The sequence below is a fragment of the Poecile atricapillus genome, chromosome 3, assembly GCF_030490865.1.
Source record: "Poecile atricapillus isolate bPoeAtr1 chromosome 3, bPoeAtr1.hap1, whole genome shotgun sequence".
Taxonomy (NCBI): Eukaryota; Metazoa; Chordata; class Aves; order Passeriformes; family Paridae; genus Poecile; species Poecile atricapillus.
The window spans coordinates 60,058,037-60,084,957 of NC_081251.1; the positions used below are offsets into that span (position 1 = coordinate 60,058,037).

The 26,921-nt window shown below is 37.6% G+C and overlaps 1 protein-coding gene across 2 annotated transcripts in view; it reads left to right on the plus strand.

Annotated features, from left to right (window-relative positions):
• The first annotated feature begins 625 nt into the window (after positions 1 to 625).
• The window catches only part of SCAF8 (SR-related CTD associated factor 8), a 95,618-nt gene continuing 69,322 nt past the window's right edge, over positions 626 to 26,921 (plus strand). For both annotated transcript variants that reach the window (XM_058834648.1, XM_058834647.1), the window contains exons 1-4: positions 626 to 1,085; positions 19,701 to 19,784; positions 21,255 to 21,299; positions 24,839 to 25,000. In XM_058834648.1, the coding sequence (XP_058690631.1) occupies positions 1,056 to 1,085; positions 19,701 to 19,784; positions 21,255 to 21,299; positions 24,839 to 25,000 (321 nt within the window). In that variant the 5' untranslated portion in view covers positions 626 to 1,055. The remainder of the gene's footprint in view (positions 1,086 to 19,700; positions 19,785 to 21,254; positions 21,300 to 24,838; positions 25,001 to 26,921) is intronic.

Consider the following 26,921-nt stretch of genomic DNA (forward strand, 5'->3'; position numbering starts at 1 on the left):
GACAGGGCTGCTCCTGCTGGGATTTCTCAGCTAAGCGAGGTGTTTGTGCTTCAGGGAGAGGCAAGTGCTCTGCCGGTCTGACATGGTGGCGGGGCATGGGGAAGTGAACCCTATCCAAAACTTAACCTGGCAATACGCCCTGGATAGTCAAACAGAAACGCCTTAATGCCTGGTGATGGGTTTGGAGACTTTCTGGTGTGGAATTGTTGAGTTATAATATTCATGCCGTAAGTGCACCGGGGTTTGTGACTGATTTGCATTACGATTGTCTGGGTTTTCTCCTCTCCTCTTGATAAATAGTAATGACTGCTTGTGGGCTTATCGAGTTATGAATTTTTTAGCCCTCCTACGCCTCGCTGATTCTTTTTCCCGTTGCCTTTTTTTCAAGCCTGCATGCCGTTCCCGGTTTCGCCGGCGGGCCTTGCAGCGTGGAGAGGGAGACTCAGCGGGCCGGGCGCCAGGAGGCAACGGCTGTGGGATCCGGAAACGGCGCAAACGGTGTCCCAAGAACTCCTGGCTTTGCCCCCCGGTGACGAAACTCGGCGGCGTCGAACACCTCGCTCCCGTAACCCTTTCCTTCCCGCCCGCTCCTGGAGAGGGAGGAGAGCGGGCGGGGCGGACCCGGCGCCTTCCCGGCAGCGCGCGGGCGGCTGTGCGGGCGCTGCCCGGCAGGGGGCGCTGTAGCCGCCTGCGCCGCTCCGGCGCTGCGCTGCGAGGAGCCCCCGCGCGTCCGCCATATTGGCGCCCGCGCCGCAGCCGCCGCGCGTTGTTCCTCCATCTCCTGCCGGCGCGGCCGCCCGGAGCCCAGCGCGGGAGGGAGGGAAGGGAGCGCCGGTGCCGCCGGGCGGGAAGCGGGGCGAGGAGGAGACGGAAACGAGCGGGGCCCGCGTCCCCCCGCGCCCGCCCCCTGCGCCACCCGCCATGGAGAGAAGGCCAGGCGGCCCCTGAGCGAGGAGCGCACGCACGCACGGACCGAGACTTGCCCCCGCCCGGCCCGGCCCGGCCCGGCCGCCATCAGCGGAGAGAAGCCGCCCGGCTCCCGCCTCCGCCGCGACATGGAGGCTGTGAAAGCCTTTAACAGCGAGGTGTGTAACCCCCTGCCGGCGGCCTCCCCTCCTCAGGGCCGGGGAGCGGGCGGGGCCCCAGGGCCCGGCGCCTTCCCTGCCCCCTCCTCGCAGCGGGGAGGCTGCGGGAACTGGGAGAGCCCCGGGGGGGCCCAGGGGTGCGGGAGCGCTTCCGCAGGCCGGTCCAGGGCTTCTCTCCGCGTCGGGCGGGAAAGGGCCGTTGTCGCCGTCCCTGGGAAGCGGGAGGGTGGAGAGGGTAATGGAGACGTCCCCCTCCCCCCCAGCTTCTTCCGCCGTGAGGCTGGGGGCGGCTGAAGGGGAAGAATAGATCTGGCGGCGGGCTGGAGGAAGAGGAGGAGGAGAAAGAGGTCTCTTCCCTGCGCCTGGCCTGCAGTGGAGCGGGTGATGCCCGGCCAACTTCGCTCAGCGGCCGAGGAGGCTGCGCCGGGCGGCGGGGGGAGTCCAGGCTCGCTGGGCACGGGGTCTGTGCCCTTCCACGTCTTCCCTCGTCTTTCCTGCCACCCTCTTCCTCTTCGCTAATTACATGTGTATGCGAACCCCGCCAGCGCTCACTTTTAGCACCTCGTGCAGCTAAGCTTTAAATCTGGGGAAAGGAATACAAAGGCATTGGAGGTTCGTCTCCGTGTTAAAGAGTAGTATATTCCAAGTGGTCAGGATGAAAGCAGACATTCCCTACATGCTACACAGAGCTCAGATCCTGCACTGGAGGACTGTGCAGATAGTGGGCTACGGCACCCAAGAACACATACATATATAGGCTGAGGTGTTCATACTGCACCTGGCTTCTCTTTTGTGCTGAGAGCTAATGTTTATTTTATCGCAAGATGGTTCTTGTGGCAACTCTGCTTTGTTGCTCTCATTGTGAGAGTATCATTTGTATCTTGTAGTTAATGTACGATCAAGAAAAACAAATACATATTTTTCTTAGGAAGTCCTACATTTTACAAAGTAGTTTTTAACTTATATTGACTGTAGAAAGTATCAGCTCTCGTTACAATGTATACTTCTACAGACTGCTCACATACTGAAGCTCCCAGTTGCCCTCTCGGCTAGCCCCAGCAGGGATGTAGTACGGTTTTAATGGTTTTAAGTAATGCGGTTTAATTTGACCTGTGGTGGAACAGTGTGGCGACCATGTTGTTGTTTCTACAAGCACAGTAAGATAGATTTAAAATGAGCAGGTACTCTCCAGTAACTCAGGAACAGTTATGCAGCTCTAACCAATGTGCAATTCTAGGTGTTGCACTTTACGCAATTTCAGTGCTTAAATAGGAAAAAGCACATTGTGGCCACTAGAAGAAAAATAAGCACTATAAACTTTTACTCCTATTTTATTATTTGATTGGTATATGTACTATATTGTTATGTAGGGAAAAGGAAGAATCTGGTCACAAGAACAGAAGAACATAAGTTGTTCAGAATATTTTCCTTCTATATATCAGTAGGAGCAGAAGTCTTCCTCTTCACGTTGAAAAACAGCTTCTGACTGACTTGCTGAGCACTTGGGTATAAGTACTGTAAAAATAAGTCTGAGACTTAAGGTGGCAACTGTGTTGAAGAGAGGAGAGCTTTAGATTATGCCTTAAATTTTCTAAATGCTTAAAAAATGGTAGACAGTAGGTTATTGGAAAAGAAAATGCAGAAGATCTGACAGTGTCATTAAAGATGCCATGACTAAACAAACCCTGTTCCTGGAAGTAAATGGTACCAGACTTGCCACAGTTAAAGAATCCCAAGTGTCATTGCTAGCCACTCTTAATACCTCTGTACCCAGTGCAGAACTGAACTTTAATTTAACTTTCTGTCATTTTCTGTGGTTGAGTTTACCTATACACACTTTGCAATTTATAGTTGTGAAATGAGCACTAAATATTTGACTTAGCTAAAGTGTATGAGTCTATATATTGCTTTTCTTAAATGGTTTTGATTCATTTACAAAATACTGGTTCTTCGCTTGTAAAATCCTGTTCTTTGTTTATATTTTGTTTTAAGGTCACGTTAAACTCCAGAACTGATGTCTGAGTCCTATTTTAGAGTTTTTTGGCTTAAAATAGATGTAAATTAAATTTAGCAGCAGATAAGACAGAATAAATTGTATAAAACCTTTTACCATACTCTTGTACAGTTTGCATTCAGTTAATAATTTTGCAACATTTTATGTTGGTAAAAAAACAGATGATGCTTTAGAAGGAGCATTCCAATACATTTAAACACTCAGTCTGCAGGTTGGGTACTTCTGGGGTTGATTTTTTTTTGTTTGGTTTTTTAAAGGAAGGGGTTGTGTTTGGGTTCTGCAGTGAAGCTAAAATAAAGGCAGCTATCCATCTAACTGGTTCCATCATCTGGTAACTCCAGAATTGTGTGTGAGTTGAGCAATATTTTGTATTGCAGCTATCCTATATGGCATTCAGGATTGAAGTACTTAGAACAGGGTTGTCATTAGTTTGATTAGAAAGAAGAATTTCAGGTTTATTTGAACAGTAGGTACTGGAAGTAATGACAGCTATTGCAGAAAGCTGTTCAATGTCTAATGATGATATGTAGCACTGTCTGTCCTGTACCTAGTTGTATATATAAAATTAGCCCTAACATTTCAGGTCTTGGGAAAGGTAAATTTAAAGCTGAGAAATAATCAAGCTCCTAAATAAAACATGCTCAGTATTGTTTTCATGTAATGGTTGACATTTTCCTATTTGGTTAAAACTGCTTGGCAACTGAAAATTTCACTAATATACAACTGACTTAGTATAGTGTTGAGGTAATCAGCAGTGTTTTGTACCACAGAGTTTATAATTTGTTACAGTTGGCACCATGAAGGCTTACCACTGCAGAGCCATTTTCCTCCAGGCCTCAGTTCAGGCCCTGAATTTTTCAGAAAAGCACAAAGTCAGATGCAAGAACAGGTCTTGACAGCAGAAAATGACTGAAGTGTTTCAAATTCTGTATATGCTGTCTAAAATGTATTAGTTAAAGAAGAATTGAAATGGACTAGAGGCACACATGTGTATCCTCGCAGTTCCAGTGCTCAGATGACAATGATTTTATTGCAGATATATATAATTATAATTCAGTATTTGTTGTATAGTCAGCTCAGTGTTAAAGTCCTGTCATAATCAACTCTAGCTGTCACATTGCTTTCAGGTACTGTACTTGAAGTTGGTTTTGAGTGCTATACTCCACAGAGTTTTCTTGCAATGCTTGTCGTTTTTGCAGTGGCAAGCCAAATTATTTTTCACTTTATAATGTGAAGGCTGTGTGGAAAAAGAAGATCAATGGATGTTTTAATTCTAAAACACATTTAATTATTTTAAAATTTATTTCTATGTTAACATGTAGAATAAATGTAAATAGTCTTACAGTCACATAAATAGCCACAGGATTGTAATTTATTTTAGGCGAAACAGAGATCACAAATTCATTTTTAAGTACAACACAGACTGAATATTTGAAGTTATGCTTTGTTTAGGCATATTAACTGTATCTGTAAGAATGAAATAATAGGAATCTTGAAAAGAGAGAGCAAATTCAACTTACATATTTATTTCTTTAAAAAGTGCAGTAGTAATTCACTGATCTGGTTCAATTAAACATAGCATTTCTAATAATTTAAAGTTTATCAATATCTTTACTCACAGGCACACATCTCTTCATGTATGAGCTTCATCAAGTCTTGCTGTTCATGATGTTTACTGATATTTTTGGTTTTGCATTCTCTTTAAAAACAAAGCAAAAATATCTCCTGCATAAGCTATGTATGCTTTGGTCAAATCACTGAATATTGTTTTCATTTTGAATTGCTGAGACTGGTACTTGCATCTTTGATTTACAGCCATTTAGAAGGTTTAGTAATGGTAAAATCTACTCAGGAGAGTTAGATAGTCTATCTAGATTTGGAATTTACATTGTTGAATCCAATGCACAATAGTTGTTATCATCCAGTGCCACAAATTTCAGCTGTATTTGTATTTGTCAGACAATGCGTGACATTGGATTGGACATTGGAAAGGCAGTTGAGAAAAGGACAATAGTATATTTTAAAAAAGATAAAATAGAATAAGGTAAAGCTGATCCCTTGAAACTCAGGAACAAGAAAGTCATGTGTCTTCTGATTCCTTTCAGAAATGCCTTGTTCATTTGAGCATGTCTTGTATGAGAAGCTCAGTATCTCTTGTCAGTGCAGTTGGGTGCTGATACTTTCAAGTACAAGGGAATTGCATAGAAAACTAAGTGTTATGCTGGAGACTTGGAATATCGGCCATCTTAAAGTGGGATGTACATAAAGTGCTGTGAGGTTAAAGTAGTGATTACTGTCTGTTTAAAGAGTGATGTGGGTTCCTGTGCCTTTTCTAGGGTGTGAGAGTCATAACTAAAACTTCTGCAGCATTGCTAGGTTGGTGTTCAGCTGTTACTGACAATGGAAATTATTGTCTTTGCATAGTTCATCATAAAGTACACTGAGCTTTTGGTGTGCATAATGCTTTTGGGAGTCAAGTAAGATGATACATAAAGTAGCTGTTGCTGCTTTTGGGGTCACTTGTCATTCTGAATTTGATCAATGGTAGGGACATAGCAGATGCTGATCGTTTTCTGATAATGCTGTTGTCTCTGTACTTCATTTGCACTTCATTTTATGTTGGCCACCTTTATCATGACAATTCTTTGGAAGGTGTATTTTAAGGGTCATTGAGGAACAGTTCAGTGGTCTACAATTTCAGACCAATTGTGACCCTTGGAAATGACCCACATTTTAAATACCGAGCATTGGAGTATGGGTGCATAAACGTACAGAAGGCTAAACTAAATATTCTATTTCAGACTGCTTTATTTAAATGGCATATTCTAAGTCAACGAGGCGGGTTTTTCATGAAAGAATGCCAGTTGACGCTAAAAAAAGCTAAATGGTATGCCTCATGAAGATGCTAAGTAAAGATTGATGCTGAATAGCTGGGCAAAGTGGGGAGAAAAGGGATCCTTTATAAAATGAGCAGCCAAGGCTTTGATTAGTGCAAGTAGATACTAGCGGTTATGTTAAAGAACTGTGAAAAGACTCAAAAGCTACTCCCTGTCAAGATATTTTTCTTGAATTCTCTGCATGTTTCGTGTTGGTCAAAGCACCTGAAACGTCTGCAGGATTTTTTTCCTAGCTGCTGTGACAGTGACAAAATCTGTATCTGTTTTCTCTGTCACTGTTTTACTTGCCATAAAAAAAGTTTGACTTTCTTTCGTATCCACTGCTGTTAGAAGGACTCTGCAGCTGTGATAAGTTTAAAGCTTTCTTCTTTTTTGTTCATCTGATAGACCTTTTATGGTCTGATACTTGTAAATTTTATTGTAGCAAATTGGAGTGTAAGCTTCTGGTTTACTTTTGTCTTTTGTCAGAAGAAAAAATGATACGTGTATCTGTATGCAGGCCTTCATACATTTGAAAAGTTGTTTCTGTTTTTCATTCTTAACCACTGGGGTGGATGTTAAAAATGTCTTCCATTTTATTTTGCTGTATAATCCCATAGTATTTCTCAAATAAAAGTGTCAATATTTATATGAATTCCCTTAAGATGCAACAAAATATGCAAGAATTTGTTAGTTTCCTGTTTACTGTCAGGAACATTAGGAGCAGTATCATTGCTCCTAATGAGTAAAAGTAAGTATTTTACTCTGTTGTTTCCCAGAAAGAGTTGAACTTTCCTGACTCTCAATGATTTTTTTTAAAGAATGTAGGGAAGGAAAGTCCTTTTCTCTTCAAGATACAGTAAATATTAAATTGATGTTCACCTGGTTAAATGTCTCCATGTGTGCTGAATAAATATTTGCAGTTTTAATATCACACTTTCAAAGACTGATCTGACCTTTGATTTTCATTTGCCACAGAACCTTGACTTCTGGCCTTGTAAAGACATGCTCATACAAGTGTGTATTAAAAGCTCAGAATGTTAGGGTTTGCTTTTATTTTGGTGCATGTCTTGCTCAAGGATCTAATTTCTTTAATGAAATAGTATAGGACAGACATTGATAGGTTTTCAGTCTTAGATACATAGACTTTAAATTTGTTCTTAAACTGTGATCTAGATCAGATCCTTGTGAGCCTGGAGCAGTTGTGTAGTTCTCCAGATTCTGCAAACTCTCTCTGGATAGTTACTAGTGAACCCACTTGCTGCTCCTTTAGAGAGCAGTGAGCAATTTTGCAGCTTTAAACAAATGCCCTTCTGAACTCTTATAACTTCAGATCCTTTGATTGTCACCTGCTTACCAAGATTATACCTGGGGCTACAGTCTTTGACAGAGTACTTGAAATTATCTTAACAAGTCTTGTTTGAATTTGCCACTATTTGAGTCATGCCCCATCCTTGGAAGTGTTCCAGGCCAAGTTAGGTACAACTGACTTAGAGCAACCTGGTCTAGTGGAAATTGTTCCTGCCCATAACAGGGAGATTGGAGCTAGATGACCTTTAAATTCTCTTTCAACCAAAACCATTCTATAATCAATAGTCTGTTTTCCTATGGCAGTTGTAGAAACGGAGTCCGGTAATCCAGATGGTTTTCTTATGGGAAAAAAGCCATTCAGAATAAAAGTTCTTGATAAGGCAGGTTTAGAAATACTTCAAGGTACTTAAATTACTCCCATAAAAATGGTTTTTCACTTAGGAAGAGGTCTTCTATTTTCTGGTCTGTAAAATTGGTTCATCAGTTTACTTTTGGACAGCCACCAAGAAATTATCCTGAGTGGCTCCTTCAGCCTTGGTTATTGCTCACATCTGTGGCCACAACAGCTACTGGTGTAACTCCATTGTGAGACCTGGGACAGTGGTGTATTATTGGCTGTTCATATGTGCATTCAGAGTTCAGTGAGCTTGGCTTTGAAAGTTCAAAAATAAAAACACCTTCTGAAAAGTGTTCAAAACAATATTAGTCCTTGTTCCTGTTCAGAACTGCTTGTAAGTTGCATGTGTATTTCTATTCTTCAATTTCTTCATTTCTTTGGAGCTACTTTTCTGCAGTATTTCTTGGGGAGCACTGACAACAGCAGTAGTTGGGTAGGTAATTTTGTTAACCTTGCTCAGGAGCTGCTTCTACACTTCAGGGTATGTGTTCTTTAAGGCAAAAACATGGTGTCCAGTTACTGCTGTACTAGTACACATTTTACCTATTCTTGCCATCTGTACTGAGCAAAATAAGACATTTTTATAAACAGAATTTAAAATTAATTCTTAACATTTGGAGGAAGTAAGAAGAAATAAGTGCATTGTCACCTTAACTCTCTCTATCAGATTGATCCCTACCAGAAATGTATATTTCTTGTAATAATCTGCTGTTATTGCTGTTAGGCTTTTGGGAAGTGAGATGGCATTTGTACAAAAGTGACTACTATGCATATACAACAACTTATCATTTTGTTTCCATTTCTTTTTGCGAGAGTTTGCCTAAATAATTTAGCTGGTTTTACTGGGTAGAGTTTTTGATTGCACAAGGTTGTTCTTTTCTTCTGTCCTTGGCTATATGAGTGGGGGGCTGATGCTTTGCCAGTCAGAAATATAATGCACGTTTAATTTACTAAACTACATGTGTGGAAGTTGAGGCTTGCCACTTTTGTTAATGTGTTTTGTTGATGGTTTTGAGGGGTGGCAAAGAGTGTTCTGGTTCCCATTTAAAATGAAGGCAGAAAAGAAAATGTGCCCCAAAGAGCAGTGGCAGAGCTGTGATCCAGGAGGAGGTAGTAGCAAGGAATGGTGGTTTGGATGGTTGGTGGCTGAGCAGTAAAACAGTGGAGGGTCACAACACCTGAAAGGTTGAAGCCACCTCTTTTTGTAGCCTTGAGCTTGTTTATTATAAGATACTGTTTATAACATTTGTTTTGAAATATTGTAGTAAATAGTGCTTCATAAAAAATTATAACAACTGACCAAGGTGCACTGCCTTTATGCAAGGAAGTGAATAGCTGTCTTACATATTTGAATTGGAATGTATTATTGAAATAGCACACATTTTTGGGAAAGGTAATTTAGAAGATACATCATCCTGCATGGTTCAGTCTAGTGTTTCCAAATAATTAGTTTAGAGTCGAGTGGTAAAGGTTTCCCTGCTTTTTATTTTGTTCTCTGTCTTCAGTATTTATTAGTTACTTTCAAAAACTTAAGTAGAATTAATTATGTGCATTCTTTGTTTTCCACCCTTGTTATTCTGTAGTTTGTTTTTTCTCTAAAGTGCAAGATACTGTAAATTGCCCTCACTATAAAACTCTTAGTTTAAAAATACTGGCCTTTTGGCAGGACTTTATGGAGCTCTCAGTGCATAATTTTGAAATTAGTACAATAGATAAAAATACAATTCTAATATTTTGCTAGTGATGTGATTGCAGTTTTAAAAAGAGAGATAATCATACTTATAAATGTTTTTGGCTTTTTCAGAGGGTAAGTCCAAAGAGCTTAGAATATATTAACCAGATTGTTGGAACCCAGTGAAAAGACCTGATTAAATCGAGTCAAAGTCTTTCAGAATACCGAATCTCCTGTAGATATTAACAAAACAAAGCCGGTTCACATGAAAAGGAATAGCTTCAGATAACATGTTGATCTTCATAACTTGGTTGCCACATACGCAGTAGTAACCACTTGCTTCTTAATTTTCACAAGAGTGAAGTGGAGCATTTAAGCACTTAACAGTAAATGAAGACTATTTATATGATAAATATATTGGTTGGAGAAATCCAATCCAGTACAAACTGTGATTATTTTTTTCATTTTGAATCATTACGTTTCATTGTGAATGCAGGGGTTTTAAACTATATCCAAGGAGATTTTTTGAAATCAACACAAGAAGACAGTTTTTGTCATGGGCTCTAAAAACAGTTGGCAGAGAAAATGTGTGAGTCTGATTTTCAAAATGTTTAAGATCTGTTCCTGTATTTCATATCTCAGAATTGTGAGGTGTGATTGTAGTTAGGCTTCTCTTTTAACTCTGTGTTATGCCACACTTTACCAAACTAGTGCCTTGGAACAGGGACAGAGGGTACTTCTCCAGTATGGGCAGCCCCCAGGCTCACATCTGGAAATCTGTTAAGACTGGCATTAGGGTGACAGAAGGTGATCTGTTTTCCTCTTGGTCTAGAATTAGATACATATAATAATGATAAGGTGTTAATGATAGAAATTAGCCATATGGCAGGAAAGATGAGAAATTGCATGAAGTGAAATGCTTCCATTATTTTTTTGTTTTCTTGTGTGATACTTTTGTCTGGATCTTTTAATCAATTTTTCCTTTCAGTCATTGTTAGTTCAGGCGTTGCTGAAGTGCTCACTCTTACCTACCTATTTATTTTGGTCCATTTAGGTCTTTCTAGGCTTTTTGTTCTCATGCAGCATACACCCCAAGTTACTATGAAGAGAAAAAGGGGAATTGTGTTTTATTTCCTATAAATGGCTAAGAGCAAATGGAGTATGTTCTAGAGACTATCTGACGTAAGCATCTGTTTTGCAGTTGTGTGGAGTTCAGGAAAGTGGAGCCGAATACAGGTGGTTTCTTTAAATTCCAGTTTTATGTTCAAATTTGTACAAAGCAGACTGTATCAAGAGAGCTTAGAAACTTTTTTTGAAAGGAGTAATGGTGAGGGTTTAAAGAAATGTAATTGTAAATGGGCTGGTGGCTCAAGTATGTAAAAAGTAAAATGGAATTTTGTCATTCCATCTCAAATTGTTTGTTTCAAGTAAACTTGAAAGTCATAATTGTGTTTCCTTACAAGAAGTAGGAGAAGCACTACACAAATGCAGTGGAGGTAACACCTGACTTCTTGTGCTGGTATCTGATGAGCTGGAGGGACTGCAGTATTACCTTCGCATCTTACTTCACCTAGTTGCTTGTACAGTAGTTGGCATGAATATTTAAATGTCCTCTTTAAACACAAACAGTGGTGTATAATGCAACTGATATTTTGGGAGGGGCTAAGTTTTTTGTGTGAGTGTCATTGGTTGCTTTCAGATTTTTTTTTTAAGGAACATACACTTAGATATCAAGAAAATTGACTATTATTTTATATTTGTTAATTGAAACTGTGTGTCATGCACTTTGTTTTTGAAAACAGTTGTATTAAGGTAGTTCCTGTTGTGTTGCAACCTGCTCATCCTGTACTTTTTTAATGTTGAATTTTGGCGACTCGACTTGGTTGATAACTGAAAAACCAGATTTTTATTTTTTTTTCCCTCCAAACTGAAAAACCTTATGCTGAAAGGAGAATCTGCCATTCTGGTCATCCTGCATGCACATCTATGGTATAGATTTTAACATTTTTATGCAGCACTGAGGGTAACGAAGTGCTGTCAGGCTTTAAATATCAGTTCTCATAGATAGTTCCTACATGGCATCAAGTTAAAATCCTACTCACTGAGAGATGAGGGCATGCAATTTGAGTAACTTTTCCAAGAAATTAAATTTCAGGAAAGTCTGGAAAGTGGAACCTAGAAATTTGTTGATAAGCGTCCTTTTTTCTAAAGCAATAAATGACAATAGTCTTTCTTGTTCTTCACAGTGTGGTGATATTAACATTTAGTAACGATTCAGTGACTATTTCTGTATTTCCAATTGGATTTGATTTATTTTAATGCTATTGAAATATGAAATAAATTAACCTAATTTATTAAGATACTATGTATTTGGCATGACTTCTAAGTATTTATTTTGGGTTTTTTTTTGCATTGAAATGCAAATACTTGTTTGTATATATGATATCTGGTTAAGGTCATGTCATTATTTGATTCCCTTTTAATGTCATGCCCTGGTAGCAGCCAGAGAAAATTCTAAAAATATTTCTGTAGAGAGATTTGTAACTGATATCCCTCACACTGGTCATAATCTCATACTTAACAGATGGATGTATCAGCATCAAAATGTTTATTCCCTTAGCTGCTGTATCAGTGTTACGGAGATTTGGCTTTGTGAATATCTGTTCCTTTGTATCTCATGAGACTAGAGTTGTTCGCAGCATTCAAACCTTCTAAAATTATGGCAAAATTATATGAAAACTTATTTCCTGACTGCTTTTCTTGTCTTTATAGGATGTGACAGAGGTATAAAAAAAGGGATATATTATTTATGAAGCTTTTAAAATTTTTATGAAGTTAGTATTTCTTTCTATTTTTTATTCAAAATTTTGGTACAAGAACAGCTGGCTGGCTCATTTGCCTATTGAATAAGAGCACTGAAAGATGTTGGAATTCAGTGCTAGTCTTTCTAGAAGTGCAGTGTGCCATTGGCTTCCTTGGATGTGTGTAGTAACTTGTTCTGTAAACGACTGCCCGTCCTTGGGGGATGTAAGTTCATGTGCGTGATGTCTGGTCTTCACTTGAGATGCTTTAGGCTGTAGCTTAGCAGCATGTAGCACTGCCTTGTAAACTACAGCTGTGGGCAGTAGAGTTTGCTTTTTACAGGTATTTACAGTAGATTTCATTTTAAGTACTAATTAAATTATGATTGTAATGATAAAACTATTTGCAATAATGAATGATGAAAATTTGAAATAAGCTGATAAATTTCCTGACTTTCAGTAGGCCTTCTCTTGAAGATCACTTTTCTTAACATAATTAAAGAAAAAAATACAGAGCAGAAATTCACTGCTTTATATATGGTATCAACCTGATCTTTTGCATTTCCCCCAATCCCAACATATAATTCGTACAGCTCATTAGATCTTCGAGCAAACCTGTATTTTTTTCTCCAAAGTTTGGAAAGAGGACTTGGTTTATTTAAAACTATATTGGGGAAAAGGAGTATTAACACTGGTGTTACCCCTTATGTACACTGGAATATTGCCTTGTATGTAGTGTCTTAGCTCTTCCTGTCATTACTTTTTGCTGTACAAATCATTAAACTGTTTTATCAGATAGAGGAAAATGCAGAATTGTGAATATAATTAATTGGCTTTAATTGCTGGCCTGGTCCTCATACACAGATGTACATTTCTGTAAGAAAGAGAGTCTCAGAAACCACTTTTAGCACTATAACTTTGATCATCTTTAAGACTTCTAATGCTATCTGTGTAATAAGCTGTTACGTGCTTTACATGGACATTTGGCTGCCATCTGATTCTTACTTTGCAAGAACATGACCCTGGGAATTGCTTTCATTGAGACAGATTAGGATTTGTAGCAAGTATATCTTTGTGGACTCATTTTGTCCCTGAAGTGCCATTCAGATTCAGGTCTTCCCTGTAAAGTTTTCCTGTGATTTATATTCAGCATTTAATTAAACATGCATATTTCTATCAAAGGTTTATTGATTGTCCCCCACCTAATTATCAAAGTGCCAATGCGTGTAGGACATGGTTGGATAGAATTGCCATACAGGAAACCAGTGAAACAACTTCCCCCCACGCAAATTCATTGTAAATTTTATCTGGTGTTTAGCTTAAATGGGTTAAGAAGGTTAATGTTCATTTGTATTCTGTAGTTTCCTGTATTGTTGGCAATGTGTTTGGAGCTGACCATGTTCAGTCATCTAGAATGCTTGAGGCAGGCAGTATAGTCTTGTCCACAGCTTTCTAGAATAAACTAAGATCCTTAGATGTTCATTGACATCAAAATCAAATCAAATGTATGCTACTGTTAAGTGTGCTGTCTTGAAAAAAGCACTGGCATTTTTTACAGTAACTTGGAAGTGTTCTCGTTACTTTGACTATGTATTTTTTGTCAGAGGAAAATAAGATTATTCCCAAAAGACCATACAAGAATCATTCATTAATGCTCTTTGTAACTTAATTATTTAACACTTGTTTTTTCAAAACCTGAGGTAACAGTTTGAAAATGGTTTACCTTACCAGTACAGTCAGACTCCTTGTGACTTATTATTGATTGTGTAACTCTTGCCTCATCCCCTCTTGCTCTCCCTGTCCCCGTTCTGTAGAATTTTAGTCTTTGTTCCTTCCTTGTCCTTGTGTGATAATACCATCTACATTTAGAGGGGAAATGTTTCATCTTTAATTTTCTGAGTAATGTGCCATAGTTCAAGAATGAACAGTACAAAACAAAGCTTTGTGTAAATTTGTTTAATGTATATTTGCAGTTGTGTTGTTCTTCTTAATCAGGGTTTAACCCTTTAGTTTATTTAAAATCACTCCATATTAACTAAAGCAGAATTCTCTCAGATTTTGTGTTTGTGTTGTGGTGACTGCTTAGGAGAGTCTTTGTGTCAGTGACTCGAGTGAATACATAGATCACTGAAGAAGTGCTCTTTTCTGGGCAAATACCAGGGGACTGCTTCTTCTCTCTAGATGGTAGGATAGATGGGAGATAAATTTTGGATTGATTGAGATCAGCATTTTTTTTTTTTCTGCTGCAAAATCAGTTACTAAATGAATAGGAAAAATAAACTGATCCATCAACTTATAAGGTTTTTTTAAATTAGGTTTTATTATGTATGTACATCATCAGCAGGTGATAGATGTGCAGTGTTCGGAGAGAAATTCATAACGTACATTTTTAAAAGAGACTCCACACACTGTTGCTTTCCACAGCAATGCCTCAAATTTCAACAGCAAATGTCTGTACTTACTGGGTTTTCGTAGAAGAAATGGTGCAAATACTTTCACTTCGCAAATCATTACAACAGGGATAACTAGAAAAAACAGCTTTAGTCGGTGATCAAATACCTTTGAGTAGTAGTCAGACATTTAAAGATACTGATCAGTTTTTGCCTTTGAGCAAATGTTTCATATGCGTTTATGTATATCCAGAAAAGCAGTAAGTGGCTAGTAAATAGATTTTTTCCATAATTCACAGAATCATACGGTAGCTCAGCTCTAAAAGCATGGTTTATTGAAGTTTACATATGGTCTACTCCCTTTCTTTGTTCCAGCTTGTAAACATGAACTAGCCTGTTTCAAAACCTCTGAAACTTCTGGTTTTATCTGGCACTTGAAGATTACAGTGTTTCATTTTCATGCTTTCTCCTGTTTGTTTCTCAAACTTGATTGCACTATCTTTTGCGTGTACATTACCAACCAGAGTTTATGGTCACTCCCACTCCTCCCCATCCCTTTGAATATTACAACTGATTTTTTAAAGTGTATCATTTTATTTCAGAGAGTTTCCTTGACTTTGCTGTTTACCCATGTTGGTTTTTGAGTTTTTTTTTCTGTTTTATTTAAAGACTTCTTTTATGTAAGGATAAGCAGTTATCTTCTGTAAATGAGCATGAGTGTCTTACAAAACTAAGACAGTGGTCTTAGAGAGCAAACTGGTTTAGTTAAACATCTTTAGGAAAGGACATACAAGAAAAATTAAGCTAGGATATAAACACAGATTTTTAAAATAATACATGTGTCTTTAACTCCTTATTCTTCAAATTCCAAATGTCTTAAAAGAATCATCTATTCTGGATGAAAAACAGAAGTTTTCATTACTAGAGAGGCAATCAAGTCTTGTTTCTCTAGTCAGCCTAGCAGTACGAGAAAATGGGCTTGATGGATTGATTAATGGATAAGGAGCTGGCTGGATGTCAGTACCCAAAGAGTTGTAGTTAATGACTACAGTGTTCAAATGGAGACCAGTATGAAGTGGTGTCCAGCAGATGTCCACACTGGGATTGATACTATTTAATTTTTTTTTTTTTTTTTTGATGACATGGACAGTGGGATCAAATGCAGCCTCAGCATTGAGGTGCAATTAATACACTTGCAGGATGATATCCAGGACAATCACCAGTCTTTCCAAGTGAATAAACTTTTCAGAATGAAATGTATTGTAGTAAAATAAAAGCTTTCTTGAAGACAAGGTAAAATAATTTTTGAAGAGTTATTTATTTTCTTGGCTTCTTCTGGGTATTAAATTTGGGATCTGTTTGTTTTTTAAATGGCTGTTAAAATCTGTAACAGATGTATTCATTGTCCAAAAAGCCTCTCTCTACAGAAGTACTGTTTTACTTTTTTTATTGCTTCCCTTCCATCACCACCTTTCCCCCTTGAATTATCAATCCTTAATGCTCAATTTTCCTCTTTTCTACCTGGAATAAAGTATTGGGATGTTGGCAACAGCCCATGTTATCCTGTTGGCTTTTGACATATTCCTAATAAGTGGTGGTAAGATGATACCTGACTCTGCACAGCCAATGTCTCAGAGTCAGTTGGGTGCAACTCTTGCTTGTTTCCCAGAACTGCATAGTGGCTTCCTTGATAATTTGAACTGCCCCATTAGGACCCAGATTATTTCAAATCTGATAGCCTGGTCAGTTGTGGTCCCTGTGAGTCTGTGTGAGTCAGTGGTTCTCCCTCCTTAGAGCTGTGTGTGTTGTAGGTGGAGGAGCTCCTGTGCCAGTCTCATCTGGGACTTTTTTTTGATTGGCAAGATTGGCTTCTTGAATCTAGGCTGATTTCACATTTGCTTATGTACCTGTAAATTGCTTTTACTAATTAGTGTTTCAGGCTTGAGAATGCTGACCAGGAATACCCAAAATGACTCTTCTAAGAAACAGAATATAAACAAAAAGTTTCTGGTGCTGTAGTGTTCACAGAAATAAGTTTAGCTATAGTTTAGCTGTTATTGTACAACATCCAGCCAGTAGCCAGGATGAGTGATTACATTTTGTTAATTACCTCTGAGTAACTAGAAGCTGAACAGTGAGCTGTAAAACTCACTGTCTCCCACAGAACGCTTCTGGAAAAGCTGTCAGCCCACAGCTTGGACAGGAGCAGTCTTTGCTGGGTTAGGAACTGGCTGGATGGCCTGGCCCAGAGAGTGGTGGTGAGTGGAGCTGCATCCAGCTGGCAGCCAGTCACCAGTGGTGTCCCTCAGCAATCTGTGCTGGGGGACAAATATATTCTGTTCAGTATTTTTATTGATGATATGGATGAGGGTATTGAGTCTTTCATTAGTAAATTTGCAGATGACACTAAGCTGGGAGTGTGTGTTGATCTGTTGGGACGTGGGAGGGCTCTGCAGAGAGACTCAGAATGGTTGGATGGATGGACAAAATCTGATAGGATGAAGTTTAATAGGTCCAAGTGCCAATTCCTGCATTTTGGTCACAATAACCCCCTGCAATGTTACAGTCTGGGGATGGTGTGGCTGGACAGAGCCCAGGCAGAAAGGGACCTGGGGGTGCTGGTGACAGCAGCTGAACATGAGCCAGCAGTGTGCCCTGGTGGCCAAGAAGGCCAATGGCCCCTGGCCTGTGTTAGGAATGGTGTGGCCAGCAGGAGCAGGGAGGTCATTTCTCCCCCTGCACTGGGCACTGGTGAGGCCACACCTGGAGTGCTGTGTCCAGTTCTGGGCCCTCAGTTTGGGAAGGACGTTGAGACCCTTGAGCACGTCCAGAGGAGGCAACGAGGCTGGTGAGGGGCCTGGAACACAAACCCTGTGAGGAACGGCTGAGGGAGCTGGGGTTGTTTAGCCTGGAGAAAAGGAGACTCAGAGTGACCTCATCACTCTCTACAACTCCCTGAAAGGTGGCTGTAGGCAGGTGGGGTTGGTCTCTTTCTCCAGGCAGGAACTGACAGAACAAGAGGACACAACCTCAAGCTGCACCAAGGGAAATACAGGTTGGATATTAGGAAAAGGTTTTTTATGGAAAGAGTGATAAAGTACTGGGAGGTGGTGGAGTCACCATCTCTGGATGTATTTAAAAAAAGACTGTGTGTGGCATCTGGTGCCATGGTTTAGTTGAGGTGTTTAGGGCATGGGTTGGACTTGATCTTGAAGGTCTCTTCCAACTTAGTGGTTCTGTGAAAACAGAGAAGAAACTGATTGTAGACTGTTGGGGTTTTGTCTCTTTTCTCCCTTTAACCCCATGGTGGTTAAGAACATTGGTGAAGAACATTAATACACCTACATTTTAGAAATTTATTGTTTTTTGTTGTGTGAGCAGCGTGTAAATAATTCAGAATATTTTGCAACAGCAATTAGCATTAGTGAGAAGTAGTAACAGTTGTTTTAAAAGTGGATGTCTAGCTGTGAACTGGTTATAATTTCACAGTTAGAATGGAAATCCTTTCAAGCTGAGAAGACAGATACTTATGCTTGGACAAACCAATTTTTTTTCACTTTGTGTTTTGACAGCTATAGGAGGTTTTGGTTAAAACTGATTTTGACAGGAAAGGATAGAAAAAAAGCATCTCATGTTTGCAAGGAGAACAAATCCTTGTCTCTTGGAAATTCAAGTATGATGAAAGAATATCTACTTGTTACCTTCAGTGATAAATTATTATAAGCAATTTGGGGAACATGACCTATATTTAAGGTTGTCTAATCCTTTCCACTGTGTGATCCTGTTCACTCTTACAGTTTGCTTTATGAAATATAAACAATTCCGAACTATGTTTTCGGAGCTAGCAGTTTGCCACAAATTGAGCAAATATTAGGAAGTTAAAAATATTCTAAATATCTGTATGGGTTCATTATATTGCATATCTCAGGCTGTATAAGAGAGGAGGGGGGTTTTGGCTTTTTTTCTGTTTCAATTACTGTTTTATGATAGAACTCCAATTCTTCCTGTCTCTAGGAAGGAAATAAAAATTTGGTTATGGATGATCATTCCTATTATCAGAACTCAATTTTTGAACTAACATGCTTCTAAACATGTGTTGTAAATGAAAATAAAATGTAAGTCAAGAATGTCCTTAAATCTGGTTTGGCATTTTGTGTCTGGTCTTTTTATGTCTGCAAGTAGTAAGTATCAGCCAGTCCCTTCTCATAACTCTCAGCACTGAAGGAGAAAAGAACGGCATTTTGTTCAAAATCATATATTGTGGGTAATCGAAGATTTTCACAGCAAGTAAATAGCCTTGGGAGGAGTTGCTTCTAATTACAACCCATCAGTCAGAGCTGTGAATTTACTTAGTGTAAAGTTTCACTGTGCAGCAAATTTCTGATGAATACCTGTCATGCTGGATTGTTTCGGCTGGGAGATGTATGTACCAGGCAAATGAACAGAGTTAATATTGCATCTAGGGAGAAGAACATAGTTGCAAAATCACACTACCTGTGAGCTGTGGTTGTTTTGCTGGTTAGCTATTAGTGAAGTTAAGATGCTCTGCTTGAAATTGAGAACACAGCTGGATTTTTGCTTAAGCATTTGTAATACTTCCGATATATTACTTTCCCAAGTTAATGCAGTAAATGAATGAAGTCTATACTTTTATAGTCTTTTTTAAGTGTCAAAATTGCTACATGCTCATGCTCAGTGGGCTTGATTTTCTTGTTGTTTGCTTGTTAAATGGAAAATGAAAGAACCTTATTCAGCAGGCATATGATGATGAATATACTAAGTTAAGGTGTTACACTTCCATAAAGGCATTCAAGTATATCAATGGCTTTGCCCTGGAAAACTTAATAAGAGCTACTGCATTTGCATGTTGCAGGTATTTATTTTGTAACTTCATCTGAAAGGCCTCCAGTATTTAGTGCTGGTAAAGCTAGGTGTATATATAGGGACCATTGCAAAGAAAAACCTCCTCTCCTTTAAGCATTTTGAGTCTTACATTATATGTTATTGAGCTTTTTTAATTTTTTTCTTAAATGGGAATGTGTTTTCTTGATTAATACATAAAATCCACTGAAAATTAAAAATAGTGTTTTCTTGTGGAAAAATAATGTATTCTGCTTATAACTGCAGATTATATTTCTGATTTTTTTTTTTCAGTTGTACTCGCTAAATGATTATAAGCCACCCATTTCTAAAGCTAAAATGACACAGATCACCAAGGCAGCAATCAAGGCTATAAAGGTATGAAATAAGTTAACTTCTTTTGACCTCTTTTACATTTCTCATATATGTCAAAATAATTTTGTGAAAAAGTCTAAAGAATTTGCTTCAGAACTTTCCACCTTCCTTGTGCATACAGTTTCAAAGTTATAATCATATGTAATACCTGGGAATGCAGCAGAACGCTAAAAGTGTTGTGTGAGTTTCATTTGCTGGTTGTCATATATGAGAAAGAATTATACCAGTTTCACTCTCTCTGAATTCTATCAGATCTGAAAGACAGGGTTTTTTCCTCAGTTTAAAAAGGAAACACTGACTTGCCTGTTAACAGATGAATAAATAGAAAACTAAAATCCACACTTCCTTCTCCCCTTTCTCCCTTCCTCCCTCCCCAAAATGTATGCATGCCTTTGGATCAATACAGCTGTTCATTTTTCTGAATTCCTAGGTATTGTTTATAGATTTCAGTTTTCTTGCTGCTTGGATACAAATTGTTTTTAAGTTCTAGTCTTAGTGCACTCATTAAAGATTATTCCTGCCACAAAGTTTTCTTTGACAGCAGAAAACTCACTGAAAAATGGTGAAGGAAAGAAGTATGCCACTAAGTGTTAGGCATTAAAACAAATGGAAACTCAGTGAAAGCTGGAGAGATAGAAAAGATGACAGACCAGACTTAACACTCTTCCTATCTACAATCCTTTGTTAACAGTGCTGATGTATTTTCAGATAATAAAATGCTTATTGGTGTTTTGTGTAATTGGGAAAGGCTAATTTAATGACTGAAGAGTGAAATTCAGTGGCTTTCTTAAGTATGTCTCTGTAAGTTAAAGCCTGCGTGTTGCAGTATAATGGAAATGGTGAAAACTTGTATTGAACTTAAGTCATAAATCATAATAGATGATTCTATTAATTTAGTGATTAAATTTTAACAAAATGTTTTATCATGTGCTCAACTTGGAAATCCTACTTCCACTCTTATCATTTCAATGACAACATTTAATTGTGTAAAGTGGTTATCTCAATTATTGACATGATTTAGAGCCATTGCGATTATATGTGAGATTTAAAAAAACAACTCCACAAAAGACAGGACGACTTTAAAGAAGAGGTATGCAGTAGATGCTATTAATTAATGGAATGCAGAGAAGTTGCATGTTTAGTAACATTAGGTGAACATCTTCAGTTGTGTACAGTGAAATAATCATGTGTTTTGGTGGAACAATTCTATTATTCTCCTAGTTCTCAATTAACAAGCATGTTATTCAATAATTCAGTGTAAAAAACCTTCAAGAAAAAGAAGAAACACTGATATTAGCTTTTTTATATGCTATTAAGTGTTTTAAGGAAGATTGCATGTTCAGCTGTAGGTATTGGATTCCTGTTTAATAATCCAAAGTTTCTTCTTCTGGTTTTGCTATCAATATATCAACTTACTTTTGCAAGTATATGCATCTTAAGATTTCTCTATTGAAATACTATTTTATTTTTCAGTTCTACAAGCATGTTGTTCAGAGTGTTGAGAAATTCATTCAAAAGGTAAGTCAGTCATGTGGGGGTTTAGGTACACATATGGATTAATATTTTTAGCGCATGTTACTTTATTTCCATTTTTAGTCACATTCAGTTTCTGCTAATAATCGGCAGCAGATCATAACCCATGATGCAGAACGACAAATACTTCGTTCATTTTGTTCTTTGATATGAATCACTGTGGATACTGTTTTAAGACTACTTCTGCGTGTATTTATTTAATGTTAAAAGAGACTGTCGGTGAACAGCTAACAGCAAAACAGTTGACAGTTGTTTGGGTAGTGACAGTTGCTTTTGTTTTTCTGCCAGGTTTTCCCATTGATTTTAAAGCTGCAGGGAAGATTCAGCCTCATCTTTTTTGTATCAGGAGATGTAGCATTTCTGTTGCTGATTCTTGCAAGTAAATTGAAACAAGATATTTATATGGCTAGACTAGAATTACTTTTTGGGAAGACGGTAGTATTAATTTAAAGATTCTTTCTAGCAAAAAATTGATAGCACTTTCTTTTCTTGCAACAGTTAATTATTCTTGGGTAAAACTGCATTTTGCTTCCAGTTGGAAATGCATGGATTCAATTTTGTGAGTCTTCCCTGCTTATCCATATTGTAGCTGATTGTTCAGTTGGTCATTTGGTACTGAATTTCTTCTCTCTTTATAAATAGCAAAAAATTATGACCTAATTGCAATTTAGATTTGACAAACAAGCTAAAGAACTTAGGCTGTTAATGTTGCAATGTTGCGTGCAATTTTCCTTCTGTTACTTTTGTACAAATCAGTCTGGATTGCTCTGTATTAGTAACCTGTTTAGCACATTAACTTTTATTCCTTGTTGCCCAGTGTAGTCTGCAGTGCCTTTTGCCAGTGGCTGGACAATGTAAACAGGTTTCACCTTCAGCCTGGTGTTTTCATCTGTCTCAGAACTATTTATGAATGAAATATTTAGGTACTAGTACATCAGTCCTATGTGAAAAAAGTGTCATGTATGTGTTTCAAAGCAGTAGTAAAGACTAGTAGTAAACTTTAACACAATACCGCTAGTTTTTTGTCAAGTAGTTGTCTTTTGGGTCATTGACTCTGACTTCTTCTGAGAAAGGGATCACTATCCTCTGATCCCTGTTCAATGCTGCAGGTGAACACAGGAGTTGGAGAGCAGTTGTACATCTTACCCATCTCTGACCAGTAGCATTTTGCAGTTTCATGTCCTGAAAGTAACTCAAAATTGTCTGAGTTCTAAACACTGCTTTTTATTTGCAGTGGATGTGATTGGCAGTTCAGTTCATAGGCACAAGAGAAGTTTCATCCTCTGCATGAATGAATGGCAATTTGTCAGGAATGAGACTGGTTGTTATGACTCTTCCATAAGCTACTTTGAGTTATCTTTACACATTTTCCTTCAGTGTCCAGTACTACTTGATGAGGAAGTTCTGCACTGTTCATTGCTGATTAGAGAAGGCAGATGTATGTTCTTATTTATAACCTTGTTAATGATCACCCTGGATTAGATGATTCCCTTTGGTGGTCTTGCTGAGGGGTTTTTAATTATTTCATGAACAACTTAGTGACGTGACACGTGCAACTTATTAATAACTTAAAATAATAACTTTTTGCTCTAGTAGAATGAGAGATAAGCAGAGGAAGGCTAGGTATTTGCTATTAAAGAGCTTAATTTGTATGTTTGGAGAATAATTGGATGTTTTTCTGCAAGCAGTCACTTAAAGCTCAAGATGACTGAATCTTCCATTAAAATCTGCTATAGACCTGACCAAAGTGATGTCAATGCCATCTCAGTTAGTTTGTTCTTCATCCTTTACAGCTCCAGTATTTTCTTTTGTAGTTTCGTGAGGTTACTGAAACTTCAAATGAAGTAATTGCCCATGACATTCATTTTGTGACACTTAACTCACTGGTCTATTGTTACTTTGGTTGACTGTTTTATTCTTTAGAAAAACATCACTTCAGGGGTCAAATGATCACATTTCATATATGTGAGGTTATTCCATTGGAGAGCCAGACTTAATTTCTTTGAGTAATCAAATTACCTTATTGATTACTCACTCAGAAAATAAGTAAATATTTGTGTGTAAAGGCTGTCCCATGTGAGATTAGAGATAGGCAGGTTCACTGCCCTAGTTTTAATTTTTTAAAATTTTTTACTTGTATTTTACTGCCCTTTCCATATAATCTATGTTTTTACATTAATATCATATTTTGATTTCTTTATGTGCCATGCTATAAAATACTTCACCTAATGTATGTCCTGAGTTTTCTCTTTAAATATTTGTGAGCTTTATTAATTTGAATAATGTGAAAAGTTGTATTCCTGTCTGTTCTGTATGCAAAGTATTCTTGTTTAATAACTTAAATAAAATTTCAGAAGATACATTACATTGAAGTGATGTTCTGAAGACATTGTATTATAATAAATTTAAGCTTAATGATACACATACATTCCTAAAAGGATACCACACATTCTAAAAATAGGGAATGCCTTGCTTAAATACGTTGAAGCACGTCTAGAAGCTAAAGAAAGGCTTTCTAAAGGTTGCAAGTGTTAGCAAATCAACACTTTTCAAAACAGAACATTTGTGTCTAGGGCATAGTAAAATTAATATTCTGAAGTGTTTGTTTGGCACTTTATTAAAGATTATTAACTTAGTGTGTTGCATATGTCTACAGGACCAGAGAGGAAAAGGGTGTCCTTTTTCATGTTTTCCATAACACTTTATGTGATATACACCCAATATTTATTAAATGAATCCATAACATAATGTATTCTGATGATGACTTCATTATATTTTAGGACCGTGTTTCATTCTGTCTTAAAACTGCTTGCAATAATGTATTGTAATTACTTTGCAATTAAAAGACAAAAATTTTAGCATTACTTGTTAAGAAAGAAAAATTACATAAGTAATTAGTATTTTGGTTAGCAGACATGCCTGATAAATATCATGCTGTTTGTAAATTATGCAAGTTTTCCAGAGTTGTAAAATAAATATCATTGTTATATACTCAACGAAACAGGTGTCTCGATATGTTTTTCTTCTGCAGGGGAGGATATATCACAACCTAATTACAACAATGTAAAAGAAAGCAAACAAATTTTAACTTTAGTGTTTACTCTGATCATAAAGAAGGACAAAATTATCCTAAATTGCATTTACAGCTAGTCCAAATTTACTGTTAAGGATTTTGGTCATGCTTTATGCAGCACTTTAAAAATAGAGTGCACATTTTAAATGGATATGTGATTTGTATGTTAATTTTTTAATAGATTTTTAAAAGTTAATTCGTTAGCAGTAAGAAATTGATTTTACACCATTTGCATACCTTCAGAATGCATATAGATGCGATAATTTAAACATTACAGGTTAGATGTTTTTTGAGAAAGTTCATTTTCCAGGACAATTTATTAAATAGGGAACATTTCAGTATACTTGGAGCCGCTTAAAAATTAGACAGGATGATTGTGTATATTTACTCTGCCATTAATGGTTTTGGTTATTTTTCACATATGCTTCTTTTAAATTACCATTCTTTGTAGTGCAAACCAGAGTACAAGGTTCCTGGTCTGTATGTCATTGACTCCATTGTGAGACAGTCCCGGCATCAGTTTGGACAAGAAAAGGATGTATTTGCGCCAAGATTCAGCAATAACATCATCAGCACTTTCCAGAACTTGTACCGTTGTCCTGGTGATGACAAGGTAAACCACTTACAGAGCCTTCTAGTTAAAACAATCTTTAGCATATCATCTATAAAGATTTTAATCTTACTTTTTACTTGCTGGAGGGGATCTACTTATAGACTTGCCCTGTGTATATATTTCTTAATGTTGCTTGTCTTAGTATGGGGATTAGAAAGATACATCCAATGAGATTAATTAGAGTTTTGAAAAGGTCATCTTTCCTTTGATTCTATGATCATCCAGCAGCTAAATGAGGTTTAATTTGAATAAACCTTTATTTGACTCACTAGTTCAGCTGTACCCTTGGATCATAGTAGTTGAGATAGCCACCAAATTCTGTTTCTGAAAGACTGGCTAGAAATAGCAGATTGCAGGCATTTTAACTTCCTTCATATTTGTCCCTAGTTGTAAAATAGGTGGTGTTTTTTCTTAAATGCTAAGGGCTTGGTCTTCACAGAAATTTGTGTACTAGAGTAATTAGTTAAAGTATTGAGCCTGAATGCTACAGGAAGAGTTATATCTAGAATAGTTACATGCATTCCTACAGCTGTATTTTTCAGCCAGAGATAGGAAAACCCAAGACATCCATGGAAGGTGATTAAGGCACGTTCAGCCATTGTGTTGTCTTGGGATCCCTGCCTTTTTAGAGTAGTTAGGACCTCTGCAGGAACATGTATCGGGAGCTGCAAATTTTACTTGGTTGGATAAACTTGGCTAAGGATGTCTGTCTTCTCTTCTGCAACTGAGGTGTTGCTGAACAGGTTATTTAAGTTAAATTACATTTTTCCAGTCTGGTTTTAGGTTATCTATGTGATTAACTTGTGCTGCTTCAATTCCACAGTGTTTTACTGTAGTTTTTTTATAAATAGGCACAGTTTTTTAACTTACATTTTTATTCATTTAGTTGTATTCCTTTAGCAGTATCAGTGTGTTTTGTAAATTCATTTAGCTTGCTACTTTGGGAAATATAAAGAAATATCCTGATGTATTGAAGAAGGAGAGCTTGGAACAAGGATGGATGCAAGTACTCAGTTTGTGTCTGATTTTAAAAAATATGAATGAATGAAAAAAATATGAATACTATTTAAAAAATAGTAAATTTATTCTAGGCTAAGAAATAGCACTGCTTGTCCTGTGATATTTCAATGCATGGCAATTAATGTATTGCATAAGAGGCGTTTGATGTGAAGAGAGATAGTAAAACCTATTCTATTTAGGGTCCACAAAAGTCCTGTCAGGTTCATTTCTAGGATATTTTTCACCTCAGCATAAAATTGTACTTTGAAATCCTAAGTCTTGCTGCTGTGCTGCATATGGATTCAATATTTTTGTAAGGTCTTTGTGCTGTGAAAGTGGTTGTCCTATACATTGCCTAGCAAAAAACTGAGCTGTCAGAGACCAAGATATGTACCTGGTTTATGTAACACTTTGATGTTTAATTTGGTTGAAAGATATAATGGAGAAACATAGCAGTTATCTTTATACAAACAAATGTAGACTTTGTTTTTAAGACAAACAGAAATGCAGTAATATTTCACTTAAAGTAACAAGAAAAATATCTCACTGATACCTTTGTCTGGCCCAGAGAAAGTGCAAGGTGTGGGCAGATACTGAGCCACAGTTTCATATTCATATTCTGGAGAGATGAGGGAAGTTAGAGCCTCTGGTGGACTTGACAAGGACTGCTTACAATACAGACTTCAAAGAAGAAGTCTGAAGGCTCAGATACCAAAATATTGAGTGGAAGCCTTCAGAGATTTCTTTAAGGGAACTCTAAATTGCATTTTCCATGCAGTGAAAATTCAGCACTTCTCTCTATTAAGTTAAATATTCTCTTGTAGTTCTGGGCGAATAGACGTCTTTTTCTTTGTTTTGAACACTGTGGCTAAGTGCTCTATATTCTTGTCTTATAGAACTCAAGTAATTAAATCACCTTTGT